Source organism: Malurus melanocephalus, unplaced genomic scaffold (assembly GCF_030028575.1).
Source record: "Malurus melanocephalus ecotype Western Australia unplaced genomic scaffold, MMel_1.1 scaffold_322, whole genome shotgun sequence".
NCBI lineage: Eukaryota > Metazoa > Chordata > Aves > Passeriformes > Maluridae > Malurus > Malurus melanocephalus.
The window spans coordinates 80,277-96,299 of NW_026623554.1; the positions used below are offsets into that span (position 1 = coordinate 80,277).

The 16,023-nt window shown below is 39.3% G+C and overlaps 1 protein-coding gene across 1 annotated transcript in view; it reads left to right on the top strand.

The window, feature by feature from the left end:
- Window positions 1-16,023, top strand: part of RSF1 (remodeling and spacing factor 1) — a 63,138-nt gene that overhangs the window by 15,663 nt on the left and 31,452 nt on the right. The window contains exons 2-4 of the mRNA XM_057377707.1: window positions 10,559-10,650; window positions 14,968-15,060; window positions 15,697-15,902. Of these exons, the coding sequence (XP_057233690.1) occupies window positions 10,559-10,650; window positions 14,968-15,060; window positions 15,697-15,902 (391 nt within the window). The remainder of the gene's footprint in view (window positions 1-10,558; window positions 10,651-14,967; window positions 15,061-15,696; window positions 15,903-16,023) is intronic.

Consider the following 16,023-nt stretch of genomic DNA (forward strand, 5'->3'; position numbering starts at 1 on the left):
AATTRCTTTGGAAAAGTGATTTTTACTCAGCCTGAATTTTTTAGTGTTGCCTTTTTATTCAAGGGAGAGATGTGGGAGAAAGTGATTTTGTAGTTTAATCAACATCCTCCCTCTGTTAATGCTGTTAATATTAACTATCGGACAGTACCTAAGAAATATGGCAAAATTGACACCAGAGGGGTGTTTCTACTAATAAAACAAAGTAAGGGATTTAAATGCATCTACTTGTTTTCATATTATGGAATGAGAAAGGACTTACATTCAACTTATCCTCTAACAGAAAGTGTTAAAAAAAGCGTGTTATATTTATTATGTGAATAAAGCTAAATAAAGCTGATGACTTCTTAACTACTGATGTATACAACTCTACGCTCATGTGAACTAAACACTTCACTTACTTCACTGCACAGAGGATGCTTTAGTTTACTGTAGCAGGATATAAGCTCTCATCTGAAGTTAAATGCTGCCATGCTTAGGCATTTGATTTTGTCTGCCAGAAATGTTTGTGCACAGGTAAACTGTATAAGCTAAAGTCAGATCTGCAATGGTAATTCTGTGTCTAACRGGGAGTGTAACAGCTCAGAGAAGGGTTTAAGAATGAGATGTACCGACCCACTGTAACAGATAACACTCCTCTATGTTTAAGACCTTCTCCCATTGAAAAAGGTGGTTTTCACTGAAAAGGTTGCTAGACACTCTGTAATAGAATTAATCACTSCAAATGTATTTAGCAGAGCTCAGATGTTTTACTTCAGGATGAACTGACTCTTCCTTAAAGTGTGTTTCTCTTTGTGGGCTATAAATGGATTATATGGAATTAGCTGAGGTGTCAATATCTACATTACTTAGATGRCTCCTACTGCTATGCTGCTGCCCTTTCCTAGTTTTTAATGGCCAAATATAAAAAAAAAATCCAGGAGTTTGGTGTAGGAAGGAAAGCTCAGGCTCCTTTTCACAGGAACTGGACTCATACTTTCTTTTCTTCTTTCTTTGGTCCCTTGAATTTTGCATTACTTTTCTAGCTACTTGCCTTCTGTCTAGGCCACCCTCTTAGGAGAGGGCATTGTAATTTTGATCTGAAAGTGAACAATTAAATTAAATTTTATTAAATTTAAATTAATTTTTATTGCGTGAATGGCTGTGCAACTACTTAGTGTTCAGTCAAAAGGTGAGCAAGATGAACATTGCCATCTCAACTTCTTTCRCTTACATTCTTTCTGCAAGTGAGAGCCTCCGTCATTGTAGTGGCTAGCAAGTGCCTGAGTYCAGACTGGCATCTGGATGTAAATCCTCCTTTTTGCTACCAATATTTGTGGAAAGGGGTTGTGCTCCCAAGTATGTGCCTCTTTAGCATTTCTTATTGCAGAGTTGGATCAACTCATCTGATCAACTCACTTGTTCTTTTCATTATGGCTTCTAGCTCTGCTTGTGCTTTCTGTAGGACACCTTTATGCCTAACASAAGCAGAATGGGCAAGTGTATTCTGCAACATGCTCCAAGGGCTGGCTTCCAGTGCCTGAACTGGGCATGTTTATACCACCCACTGCAGCTCATCTCTGTCTTTTGTCTTTTTGGGGAAAAAAACAAGCTATTGAAATTTCTCAGAAGTGAATTTACCCCAGTGTCTCCAGAAGTCATGGAGATGCATATTTGCACTGAGAAGCTGTGAAGCACTCCAGAGTCCACTACTACAGTGTAATCTTTGCAATTACTTTTCACCTTTGTCATACGTACACTTTAAGAATTACAATGACGCAGTTTGGGGCTAAGGAAGGAAATGAGGAGGACTTTTTGTTCATGGTCTAAGAGCTTTGGTTGTATTGGAGATTGAAATGCATCAGCAGGCAAGAGAAACCTGGAGTTTCCTGTTTGTACGAGCTAGAATGAAAGATACCTGTACTGCCATGTCTTTGCTTTTACAGGGTGGTCCCAGCAGTTTCAGTCAGGGTTTTGTGTATGCTCAGATGAAGGATCAGCAAGTCAAGTGTGCTTGATTTTATATAAGCCAGTAGAAATGTACAGTGTTGTCACTACATGTGAGGGTCACTACACATGAGTTAACTGCCAACAATGGCAGTGAGTGACCATCTCAGATATTTTCAGTACCTGTTTTTAAGTGCAGTCTGCTTGTTTGCATATTGCTGCTGCAGTTTGATTTTTCTTACTTGCTCTCCACATGTCCTAGGTGGGGGGGACTGGAGCTCATTTTTTATTCAATACAGTTTTTGAGGCAGTAAACTGGGTTTTCATTTGCTGTCTTTCTGGAATATTTCCAGTTTCTAAAATAGATTCTGTGCTATTTTTCCTGCATTGTTTTCAAAGTAGTTTTCTTTTTTTTTTCCTACCTCCTATTATTTTTCATTGCACARTACATCATGCATTTCTTGCTAAATTTTATGCTTTATTCTAACGTCAGTGTTGCTTYTGTTAACCTTTCTGCTGTTTCTTATGATATATTAGCTTAAAAAGTCCTCAACATTGCTAGGGACATAATAGCCAGAGAATGAAATAGGGGGCTTGTGAAAGATTAAGCCATTTTCTCTCTGCTAAAGGGCTGCTGAAGTACAGCTCTCTAGAGATTTTTTTTTTTACTTTAGTGTAACTCCAGCTTCAAGAGTTATGCCGATGAAAATTAAAATTATGTTTTTAATCTCAGTTTCAGATATAGAGAGTAGATGTCTGATGGTAGTGTAAGCATTAGACAGCAAACATAATCAGATTGAATTTTGGACAAGGGAAGATGGTAGAATAAAAGAATCGTGAGGAAAGGGTGCTCAAGGCAGTGCTGTGGGTTTAGGGTGGAGTGTCTGGGGGTGTTGGTTGACAGCCATTGAACGTGAGCCAGCCACGTTTCCAGGTGGCTGAGAAGGGCAATGGCGTCCTGGCCTGTATCAGCAATAGCATGGCCAGTGGGACCAAGGCAGGGATCGTCCCCCTGYACTCRGTGCTGGTGAGGCCACACCTCGAATCCTGTGTTCAGTTTTGGGCCTCTCACCACCAGAAGTGCTGAAGCATGTCCAATGAGAGGCAATGGAAGTGGGGAAGGGTCTGGARCACAAGTCTGATGAGGAGCAGCTGAGGGAGCTGGGATTGGTTAGTCTGGAGAAAAAGAGGCTCAGGGGGCACTGTCTCTCTATGACAGCCTGGAAGGAGCCTGTAGCCAGTGGGGGTTGGTCTCGTTCCTTAAGTAAACAAACAACAGGGCAAGAATAAATGGCCACAAGTTGTGCTGGAGGGGTTCAGTTTGTATATTAGGAAAATTTCTTCATGGAAAGGGCTTTCAGTGCACTGGAACAGGCTGTCTAGAGAGYCACCATGCATGGAGTTTTTAAAAGACATGTAGATSTGGCRCTTAGGGACATGATTTAGTGGTGGACTTGGGAGTGGTGGGTTGATGGTTGGACTAATGCAATGAAGTCAGGATGCAGCTCTGCTAGCAAGATCTGTGTTGTGGGTTTAAACCTGATTTTCCCCAATCCGAGTCATGGCACCAAAAATGTCGTGGTTTGAACTTGCTCGAAAGCCAAAAGCCCCACACCCACGACATTCTCTCCCTTCCCCCACCAGAGAGGGCAGAAGGGAGAGCAAAAGCCCARTTAACACTAAAATTTATGGCTTTCAGATAACGTAACATAATTGAGAGAAAGATACGTATATGCTCCAGAGAATGGTCAGACAGGCTGAATAACTTAAGTTGCAAAATAGATTTATTACTAAAAAAACTACTAAGAATACTACCGCACCGGGGAGGGGAACAAAGATAGGGAAAAATTTACAATGAGAAGAAAAATAAAAATGGACATTTTAAGACACCTGTTATCCTTTCCGGGGACCCGTCTCTGTCTCAGGTCATCCCTCTCCACCCCCCCCCATGTCTTCCTGCACACACAGGGGACAGGAATGAAAGTCTAACACAGATCAAGCTACTCATTATGGTTGTCATCCAGCATCATAGGAGAAGCGTTTTTACAGCTCCAAGCTGTGGAAGTTCTTTTCCCAAGAAACAGTCAGTGTATAACGGCTGATGGCATGGGATTCTTTTCTTTACTTCGTAGGAGAAAGGAAAGAATGTTCTTCAAGGCCAAACTGCGTTGTTTCGGCGGCGTAAGACCACTATCACAAATCTCCTGGCAGAACACAGCTTCTTCTAAGCATCCACTTATTCTTAGCATCAACTCGCTTCAATCTTCGTGGGGGGGGCAAGCCTCTTTCTCTTTTTGGCTTCTAATCAGTTCAGTGCAGTCCTCAAAGGCCAGTTTTTTTTTTTTTTCTCAGAGCAAGATTGCTCTCCTTTTCTATACATGTCTCATTGATGAAATAGTCCTTTCGAGAACAGCTTGTTTTCTCCATGCTCGAGAGCCACAGCAACAGCACAGCAACCCATCCCATCTTCTCCTCACTGTGATCTTGGGTCTCCATTTTTTCTTACATCTCCTCACCCTCCTGCTCTGTCTCTCCCCAGTGCATAATACTAACWRYCTAAAAACSACATGGCGGCCGCCCCTATCTTGTTTTGAATTCTTCTTACGTACAAGACCATTCATCATCACAGAGGTGTAACTAGCATGCGCAATTGGCCCAGGCCTGACCAGCAGCCTGTCCATCAACCTCAGAGCCACAATRGATTGGYTCTRAAACACAGGGGKYAGGGCTCCTTTTGCTGGAGAAGAAGGAGAAAGYTTCTAGAACTTCCTCACAGGAGTCATCTTTGTGGTTTCTTGGTCCCATTCCCCCACCACCAAAAATCGGACCAAGTAAAACCATGACAATCTGTTATGCTGGTGATGCAACTTACTAAGGGAATTGGGGTGGAAAAGGCATTTTGGTCCCAGCTCAAAGCGCTTTCCATGTTGGTCACAGTTCATTTGCAGGAGGCAGTGAAAGGTGTGATGTGCTGGGTTCTTCACRTGGGAATGTGTAGGAGGGGTTTTACCAGCAGGATAAAAATCTTACCTTTSCTGGGTGATGTTAGAGTGAGCTGTGTTCTGAATAGTCCAGGTAAGAGGAGAGTCTTCTAATAGGTATTTGTACAGATAAGAGAGAGGAATGTACTCAGATATTTGTGTGAAAATGATCTAGCTGTTSAGCATCCAGATTTCAGAGWACTATCCTAGGATAACAATGTCATTTAAATGTGAGCGTGGTTTGTTTGTTTGTAATGCCTGCCAACATTCTTTCTAGGAACAGGATATAAAACTGCTACTTGGTGACTTGTTCGTTCTGTTTTGATCTGCGGTTTAATTACAGCATGTGTAATTGCTCTTTTCATTCACTCATGAGGCAGAGCAGTTACATTTTTTTCCCTTTTCCTGTGTGGGTTTTTTTTTGTAGGCACACAGTTTGGTAGGATAATACTCCTCAAGTGACTCAGAAAATCAGATATTTAGATTGTCCTTTGGAACAGGAACAACTGCTCTTTTTTTATGAGGTCACATGATTCCAATTTATTATTTTTATGCCAGGCTTACTGCATGAAGACGGGGCTCCACATTGCTAGTTTTTTATCAGAGGTTCACTGAAACTGTTTGCCTGGTTCAAKCTAGGAGTTTTTGATAAATAAATCATGCCAAGTTCCTACCAGGGCTGCCATTTTTCTCTGTGATCTATAAACTTCATAACACATACCAACTAAAAGGATCTCACGTTTTCCTTGTACCGAGTTAAAATAAGAAACAAGTTAGATAGTTCTTTGAGAAGAATATTTATGTTATCATAAACCAGTGCTGGTGCCAAAGGAGATATACTATTTCCACTCTTTTCCCCAGCATTTGCTAGTTGTTTAATGAAACAGATGAGGAATTTCTCTTTGGTTGAAACTAATCTAGAAGATGTGTGGTGCTTCAGACTGCTCATGGGACTTCAGACTTCGCACAGAGTTGGAAGAGAGTATTAAAGATGCTGGAAATGCAATCACATGTCTGTTTGGTACATTTGTGCCTTTTGTAAGGTATACTGCTGACTGGTTTCAAGCAAATATATGCCTAAGGATCTGTTTGTGTAGGGAATTAACTGCATGGTTAGTGTGTGATGGGCTAAGTGGACTGGTTTCAAGCAAATATATGCCTAAGGACCTGTTTGTGTAAGGAATTAACTGCATGGTTAGTGTGTGATGGGCTAAGTGGTAAATTATCATAGAGTGGTTTGGGTTGGAAGGGACCCTGAAGATCATTCCAACCACCCTGCTATTGTCAAGGGCACCTTCCACTAAACCAGGCTGCTCCAAGCYCCATCCAACTTGGCCTTGAACGCTTGCAGGGGTGGGGCATCCACGGCTTCTCTCTGTAGCCTGTTCCTCACTGACCATGACTGACTCTTTACTGATGTCTGAGGAGATGCTCTTGCCTTTGTCTGTGCCTCCAGCACAGCTCCCTCCAGCACTCACAGYAGAGCGATTTGAACAGGGTGGAAACCATCTCATATTTGCCATTAAGCTGTGCAGTGTGCCAGTTACTAATCCTCATCAGTTGTGTACAGGTTGCTGAGAGCCACCTTCCCTTAGCAAAAAGGAGGTTGGAGATCATTAATGGTCTCATCAATCTCCACCGTCCACTTGCTCAGYGTGGTGTTATTTGACAGTGCAGCCATAGCATGCAGTGGTAATTTTGGTGAAGGCAGAAAGGTGAAAAAGAACATTCAACTAATGGAAATATTTGCCATGTATGTCTTATGAGTCATTTTATTTCCTCTGCTTGCCAAAACAAGTTAGCATGGAAAATGGTTTACTAGTGTAACTGGGAAGACCTGTTTGTGTTCGTGAAGCATGAAAACTGCCAGCAGCCTTTGCATCCCAGAGTTWTATTTTTTGTTCCCTTCACCCCAGGTCCCCCCAGCATTAAGTGTTCAGTGTTCTCTTCCTGGGTCCCTGAAGRACAGGAGGCACAGGCTTTGCAGTCTGTATCAGTATCAGGTGCTCTGTGTTCGTCATGGTTCTGATCCTCTTCTCTGTATCTAGCACTCCAGATCTGCTCTGATACCAAGGGTTTTTTATTAATAATAATTTTTAAAATAACAGATTTACCCATCCTCCCTCTGGATTCAGGACTTTGTCATGTGTGTTTTCTGTTTTCATCCTCTATTTCAGGCTTTTGTTGGTGAGTYGTGAGCATTTTCATTTTGGCAGGGAAAATAAATAGGGGTGAAATGGGGTTATGGTTACATGAGAAATTGTCTTTAATCTGTGGTTGTGTAGGTGTTTGAAAGTTACAGTTTTTCTAGCCAGATKATGGGGTTTTCATATGTTTGTATGTTTTCTGTTTCAATTATTCTGTTGTTTTCAAATTTATTGGATGTGTGACTGACGTATAGGATGCTCCCTGAAATGCTGGAGTACACAGAATAGTGTTCAAAGGATATTGTGTGAGGCCTAGATGACAGCCTCCCTCCAGGGAAGTGTAGGACTTAACAAATGGGTTGAGCTTCACCAGAAATGTTATAATGGTATATACAGTGACTCATTCTTCCTGGCTTATGATTTCCTTCTATGAAACGTATATATTTTTGAGTATCTAGCAGAATGCACKGTGCTTTAATTATGGTCAATTCTGATATAGTTCTTTTTTTACAATAGTGCTGTATAAATTCTGTTAGCCCTGAACACGGTCCTGATGTTTTCTCTCCTGCTGAAGTATATTCTGTAAAGGTTTTAGAGAGCTCTCATACTACTTTCCAGAGAGATCAAAGTTTCATAAAAATTTGAGAATATAATTCAGGTTTAGAGGTTTTGGGGTTTTTTCCATTCCACTTCTTTGGCCAGAACCTTACACACAATGGCAATTATGCAAGAAGGATGCTATGTATTGTTCCTTCCCTTACGGGGATACAACTTCTTGAAATGAATGATGTAGGTCCTACATGAATGGAGATGAAATTTTGCAAAGGAGATTATAATCTATTGTTGTTATTTGCTGAAACCAACCAGCAACACAATGGAAAATAATTGTCATGTTCATTTTCTTTGGTATGTTACATGTAGGATAGAACAGTGTTGTAAAAAAGATCCTTAGTGATGTGTCCCAATTCAATGAACTCTTGTTAAGAATTGTCTCTCTAGTGTGAACAAAAGTAAGTTWATTTAAAGTTATGCAGGTTCAATGCATTTCTGAAAGGATTGAAGTGTTTGTTATGTTTACTAGTGCACTTTTACTCCTTGCCAGGAAGTGCTTTCCTTTTCCTTTGGGAAAGGAGAGATTTGCCACAACTCTTTGACCTTCCTAGATCATCTCTATTAGCTGGTGCTTTTGGGCAAGTCAGGTGTACATYCTGATCCCTGTATTATTTACAGTTACTTTGGATTTAATAAAGAGTTTGTTTCTCAGTCCTGTAGGCCTCTGTTGCTGTGGTCTTTYGGGCACCTGGCTGGTCAGGCTACACTTCACACACACTCTAGAGAGCAAACTAGACGTCAGTTTTCTTCTCCAAACCTCCTGCCTCTTTCATTGCACCAGGAGGTATCTGTGTGATTCCTGTCAGCAAAAGGAAGATGAGAAAAGCCAGCCTAGAAATCCGATCATTAATAATGTGTGTTAACGTGAAAAGCATCTTGAAAGGGTATAAACAGAGAATGGATATGAAGTTTTGTGAAGTTTATAAAAGTAATCACATTGATACATCATAAAGATCCTAGAAATACAAGAGCTGAAATGCTGAAACTGAGAAAAATGAGGTTTCTGTAGGTACTAACACAACTCACGGGAAGCACTGACCCAAGGGTGCGCATATTACCCCAATTTTTAAAATGGTTTATGTTSTCCATTTTTTCTAACAGTAAAGCTCTAGCAGAGATTTTTGTTGTGACTAGGAATTTGATTATTTGAAACACATCACCTGTGCTTCTTTGAACTAGAATTCCTATCAGTATGTATCCATAAAAAGAAGTCTGATTACAAACAAACAAAAAAATATGCTGAACAAAAGCTTTGATTCAGCAAGATTTTGAATACTGTGACTCAGTTCCATGTCACACGAACACAAGAAGAGGTTTAATTGTATGAYTTAAGGTAGATAGAATTGCTCATGTGCATAAAGTGCTTTGTGCTTAATTTTGTTAGTACCAGATGCTTRGCACTTATAGGGGTTAAGACCTTTGATGTTGTTCCTTTTAAAATAGGTCTTMGTTCAAAATCATGAAAAGCATCAGTTTTCTGGAAAAGCAAGGTGTCTTCAATATGTAATAGTAATGGAAATACTATATACAAGTGGAGTAACAGAACAAGTCAGGATTTTTTGCTTATGAATTATCCATACGGAAAAGAGGCCTCTGAGAGTGCCAGGCTGGTGCTTTCTATATATTTTTTTTTGAAGGCGTTTGTGTATGAAATTTCTTTATTTCTGAAACATTTTCATGAAAATTATTTTTTAGCAATTCACTATGTTCACCTGTAAATGGAGGCATTTGATTGAAAGACAAACAAAGGTTGGGTGAATTCAAATTAAATATTAGATTCACACAGATAATGTTGTATAAATGAGTAAAATAAAGAAATGTCARTGATATCTAATTTAGAATGAACACATTTGATTTCCCAGTTGTTCATCCGGTGTCAAATAATGCTACTGGACCAGCAGAAAAATCATAATCATAAATGATGAGAATAAAAATTCTTSGGCTTAAAGCTGTCAACATGTGTGTGCACAGAATAATGAAAATGCCTTTAGAACATAAAATTATATGCAAAGAGTAGATAAAAATATCTTAAAGTTAATTTTTAAAGCTTTTTTCAACAAATTACAAATGAAAAAGCTGAGATCACTGAACATGTAGAATTGCATTAATAATTACCAGTTACATATTTTTTAGAAGTTACGCTACTYGTTAACTTATAAAATCAATGTTCTGCATATTTGCCACTTGGTGGTGCCAAATTGATTTGTAAGTCACAAATGTGAGCTAAGAYAAGCTGTTGAAGTCGTTTCTGAGGAGTGTACACTAAGGGATACATAAATTTGGTTGGAGGACTGATTTTGTGACAGCCTTGGTGCTGCTGTGCTCAGCATCACTCCTGGCCTCCATTCCTCAAGCCCCGTATCTGGAGTACCTCCCTGTCCCTCCAGTACAAGGGAGAGTAAGTGGATGGCAAAGTTACATCTGTGGGAACAAAGTTTCAAGAACATGCCTCCCATACTATGCGCCCAGTGAAAAATAGTTTGTATCCAGTGATATTCCAGGCAAGGTGCAGAATATGGCTTTGGGTTYCTGGAGGCAGCTATATGTGTGCTGCTTGCAGTAGTATTTTTCTAGGTGTTTGAGTGGAGTAACACCTGCCCAGTTGTGGTTTTAACACTTCCAGAATTTTCCCATGTTTATCACTGAGGTCTATATCCTTGAATTGAAGGACGATGAGTATCCTAAATGTAATTCTAAACAAAAAGACRCATGATTAAATTAACCTTCCTCTATCTCTCAGTTGCAGGGCTGCTCTTCAGCAGGCTTGAAGTTTCTGTTTTATTAAAATGTCTTAATTTGTCACAGTTTTTCAGTTATCAGTGTTWAACATAGAAGAATATTTACACCAGACTTAACGACTTCTTTTTTATTTTTCTTTTTCTCTCAATGCTGCAGTCCCAAAAGAACTGGTGGAGCTTCACTTGAAACTGATGAGAAAGATTGGGAAGTCTGTCACAGCAGACAGATGGGAAAAATACTTGATCAAGGTACAATATACACATTGTATTATTCTGCAATGCTGGAATATGGTTGTGATGAGCAGTTGTGTGAGCAATCCTTRGTATGAGTTATAGTGAGCCTTAGGCTGTGCAGCATCAACATGTGTGCATCACATCCCAGCTTAACTTGCAGGCTGCCTAGGATTGTGGGGAAAAAAGTCTGAAAATAGGCACCATCTTCTGCATATGAAGGAGTGTCCACCTTCATAATCGGTAGGAAAAYGGTTTCTTGAGTATTAAGACCCTGAATAAAGATTTAGTAGCCTGCAAATGGATTAAATTAAGCAGAGATTTATAAGTAACAATTCATTTGTATAACACTTGCCTGGATATGATTTAATTACTGTGGTTTGGTTGATATTCATGCAGGAACCATACTGAGTTCTTGTAATGTGTGTTAATAATAAAAGAAAGTATTGCAGTGATATATATCTGCATGCTCAGARTGGCACAGCTAAGATGAAAATATAGTTATGCATCAGTAAAAATAGAGTATCCCATTGTTTTACATAATTCTGTCTTGGTATTTTAATTGCAGCTATGTCTTTATTGACACTTTACATGCAAATAGTTTCCAATTCAAATAATTTACACTGCTTCAAAAACAAAAATATATGGATTGTCAAAATTAATAGTTTGCCATTTCCCCTCTGGATATGTTCCATGTGTCTTTTAATCCACAGAATTGTAATCTTGYTATTGTCTGTACAGCTGTGACCACATCTTGCTTAGAAATACAACATCATGGTAGTAGCAACCATACAAATATTGGCACTTGGCAAATTCAGCTGCACTTGTCCCCCTTAAGTGCTGTCTGTAAGCTTTACAGAGATAGGAGTTTGTCTTGAGGGTTGTGTAGCCGTTAAGATGATGATATTTTTAGGGCTAGGAATGTGTTAGGGAATAACCTGCTGGAGGACCTTTGTTAATTCTAACCCCTTAACCGCTTGTAAAGTATTGATGATAATTTTAAAAAATAGTAATGTAATAATTTTTGTAACTTGTGTGTATTTTGTGTATTATCAAGTACTGTAGTCACTGAATTATATTAAATTCCTTAATAAACCCAAAACCATTGCAGCAAACTGAGAAAACCCAGCTCTGACTCGTATGTACCCCACTGGAGCCACTTACCAGTTGTGTGGTAAGCAGAAAGCAGGGCGATAAAACAAGTTGAGGGAGTAGTTTGGAAAATCTTCTTCAAAGCAGTTTGGAAATTCTTCTTCAGGGAAGCAGTAAGGAATCCCTCCCTCACACCCCTGTTAAGACCAAGTAAGTGTTAATAAATTCTACTTCATTTAACAGTCTCCAGAGCTAACTTGAAGCTTATTCTGGCCAGTTGTTCAAAGGAACCTTGAAGAACAAAGGAATTAGAATATAACTAATTAGAAAGGTATGCTAATATTGCCCCCATTTCAAAGGAGTATGATTAATTTAGAAAAGCAAGGAAGAGTATTGGGAAATGCCACAAGCCAGGAAAAACTGAATAGGTGTGGAACCACTGAGGGTGTTCTTTCTTGATGCCTGTGGTATTGTTCTACGTATTACGGATGACACTCTAAGAGGCAAAGTTGATTTGTTTTTCCTTTGTTGGAAACTACTGATGTTGATGCTTTTATAGAACACAGTTTAAKATATTCTAGATGTTCTTATTTAGGCAGAAATTCTAGTGGACGACTTTCAGACTTACATGCTCTTAGTATTATGTATGTATGTATTATCATATTTCATTTATATACCAGCTGATTATAAAATATACTTCACTTGGCTGTTGTGCTTACAGTATCATAAAAGAGTATCATAAAAAGAATATCATAAAAATAGCCTCTAAGCTGTGGCTGGTATTTTGACCAATGAATATATTTTGTGATAGGAAGACTGAACATGGTTGTTGAGAGTTCTTTCCCTTCCCTCTTCTCGTGGTGAAGCAGTGTGTTCACTAGTCTTTTATGAAAGAAAATGGCTGTAGATGTCTGTGAGTCTGACTTCCCTCCTCACAAGGAACGTTTTGCGGTTGTGTGTGGCTGACATAATCGACCATAAATGCCTGGTCCTAAATATTACAACAGGAATTGGACAGAGGAACTGTCCAGCTTAGCTGATTTTGAGAAACATGTAGTTWGGTCACACTGCACTGTCTCCTGGCAAAGTGTTTTACTTGACTGTTGTCAACCCTAACAACATTTTTTTACAGACTTTTCTCTTCACTGGTCCATCTGAAACCTCCACACCAAAATCAGAACATTCTAAACAYGTTTGTCTTTTCTCATTGTTAGAATTCAGGTGTCTGTAGTCCCACCTGAGGAGACTGCTCTGCTCTGTCTGTCACCTTCCTGTGTTCCTTGTTTAAAGTGGACATTTGGAACATGGTAATAGCGTTGTATGCCATCATAACTGCTTTGGAATTATTTGAGAGAGACTTGTTTCAGCATTTCTTGCAGGATGGGAAGGTGCTRACCACTCTTAGCCTGCAGAAGTTAGCAGTTCATGCAAGCAGCAACTTTTTGATCAGTGTGAAGCATACTCTCTGGGAAGGCAGAGACTRAGATTTCAGCAGAGCCTGGATTAATGAGATCTGTAGTTCAGGGTTGTGACAGTACTTGTCAGGAGAAAGCACAATTATCTGGTTTTTAATTGTCAAAATGTAGTCATGTCAGTTTGAACAGATGCTTCATCAACTCTGATGTCTCAAAGCTTATGCTTTGACAGTCACAGACTTCTGTAGCACATGAAGCTTCTCTTTATTGCTCTCAGACTTAATGAGTAAGCAATGAACAGCAACTAGCATATGCCCTGAGCAAGGGTTTTGATACAGTTTCCCAGTGTACTTCACATTACGTGGTTGAAAAGGAGAGAGAAGTTGGAGTAGCCTTATTTTGTGAGTGAGCAGCGATTGTCTCCTGCTGTGAGCTTTGGCTTGGCGTAAGAGAAGTCCCAGTGTAACACTCCTTAACCTCAGAGCAGGAAAAACTGCTCTTCAGCAAGATCCCTTGTGACCTGTGTTCTTCACTGTTCTCTGTAGGTCACAGCTTCAAATCAGAGTATGATTTATGAGGTGGCTGAGCTGGCCTGACTGCAGGCTTACCTTTGTGCCACCCAAGAAATGGTATCAGTTCTAGGGAGAGTGGAGGGCTGGTAGTATGGTTGTGGGACAGTGGAGAGGTAGTGGYCCCTTTGCTTGGTTATAGCCCAGGTAGGGTTTTACATTATGAATCAGTTGATTTGTACTTCTGGTGGGTGAAATTTAAGATTATTTTTGCTGCTGTTTACARAGAAATCTTCTTCCAGATGTGATTAACATGTTTCAAAGTAACTTGGTAACTGTATTATATGGTTAATAATAATTCGTTGATTGGGAAACTGCACTGTTTTGATTGAGTCCAGCCTTTCAGACTGAAGGGCAGCAGCACTAGATGCACTKATTTGACAGTTGTGATTCAGCAGTGGCTTTTAAAAATAATTCCAACTGGAGGTGTATCTGACATCAGCTTTTGCCTCCTCATGGGTATTTCCACTGAAATAGCCTCAYTGACTGGAGTCCCACCGTGTGTCCTCAATTGATGAGCAGCTTGTCTCTGTTCATGAGATTTGCCTTAAGTTGTCTGAGTTCACGTCTGAGTTGTTTAGGAGAGAGAATTTCTTCTCCACTGTTATTGTTGGAGCTCGTGCTGATCCAATCTGTTTCTCYTCTACTGCTGTTTTTTTCTGGTATTAGGTTTTTATTCCCCCATATTGGTGTGGTAGAATTTATTTGCTTTAAATAAATTGAAATTGGCTATACTTACAATATTTTAAAAAATTGTCAAACAGCTTGAAGCCCAAGGTATTTTGTAAAGAGTAATAATTCCACAGCGTGGAGCGAGTAGCAGTTGTATTTGTTRTCTGCAGTACGGTTGAAGGACTTAGGGGCCCCAAGATACCGTGGCAACTTATGTGCTAAGTGCTGTAAGGAGATAGAATAGGAAGTCATGTCTGCTTGAGAGAATTTATATTCTAAATAGACAGAAATAGAAAATGTGAGATGTGCACAGCAACGACAACAATACCTTCCCATTCCAGAGTCAACTGCCTAATTTGGGCAGAGAATGTGGTGGTGATCAAGACCTTGRTGAACTGCTCTTCCATGAAAATTCATCAGTGCTTGCTAACGTGCCTCGGGTTTACTTTTTATTTTTGTTTAAGATTTTCTGACTGCAATCACAAAGAGATCATGTATAATTATTGTAGTAAGGTACTATTAATAAAAAAGTTTAAAGTTTCTTTTTTCTCCTAATCTTAGAAATCTGCTTATTTTGTTTGTAACAGATATGTCAAGAATTCAACAGCACTTGGGCTTGGGAGATGGAAAAAAAAGGATACCTAGAAATGAGTGTTGAATGCAAACTGGGGATTCTGAAGGTACACATTCATCAGCTAAGGTTTTAAATTACTGCTTCCTCACTCACTTTAAGGTCTTGCAAATTTAGCTTGACAGAACCATAGTGCATATATTAAATATAGAGCTGATTTTGGTATATACATTATGCTATTCATTGTAGTGGGATGGACCCAAACRGCATGTAACATTTGTTTGCATTTTTTTCACACTTTATATGAAAATAATCTTGTGCTTACTGTTTTGTCAAGAGCTTTTTGCCTGTGCAATACACACTTCTAAATGTATTTGTTACCTTGCTGAATTCCAAGGGCAAAATGGGACGACATCTTTTTTGGGCTTGATGAAATTGTCAGGGTTGGTTACAAGTTACGTATGGGCTCTACTGTGGAATGAAACCATTTGTACTATGTAATAAAAATATAGAAAAAGCTTTCTAAGCTAGCCAAGTTGAGAAAAAACAAAAMCAAACCAAAACCTTRTATCTCATTTAAAGACARCATAGTCTGGAARAAACTGGTAGCTACAGCTGACATACAGATGCAGTAGAGAGAGGTCTAAAAAGAAGTTCTGAATCACGCTGAAATGAAATGAACTGATTTTCTTTCTGTTTATATTTTTGACATCTTAACAGTCTTTCTATTTTCTTACTTTTTCAGTATCTCTGTGAATGTCAGTTTGATGACAATCTAAAGTTTAAGAATATCATTAACGAGGAGGATGCTGATGCCATGCGCCTGCAGCCCATTGGTCGGGACAAGGATGGCCTCATGTACTGGTATCARCTGGATCAAGAGCATAATGTCAGGATGTACATAGAAGAACAGGATGACCAGGATGGATCCACATGGAAGTGCATTGTTAGGTATTCCTTCTTTTTATTTTGTAGGATTTTTAGCTATTTGTGATTGGGGCTCAGAAATGTAATTCAATAAACCTTCATTTCTTACACAGTAAGATTATTGACAGTGGGATTTCCTGCACTG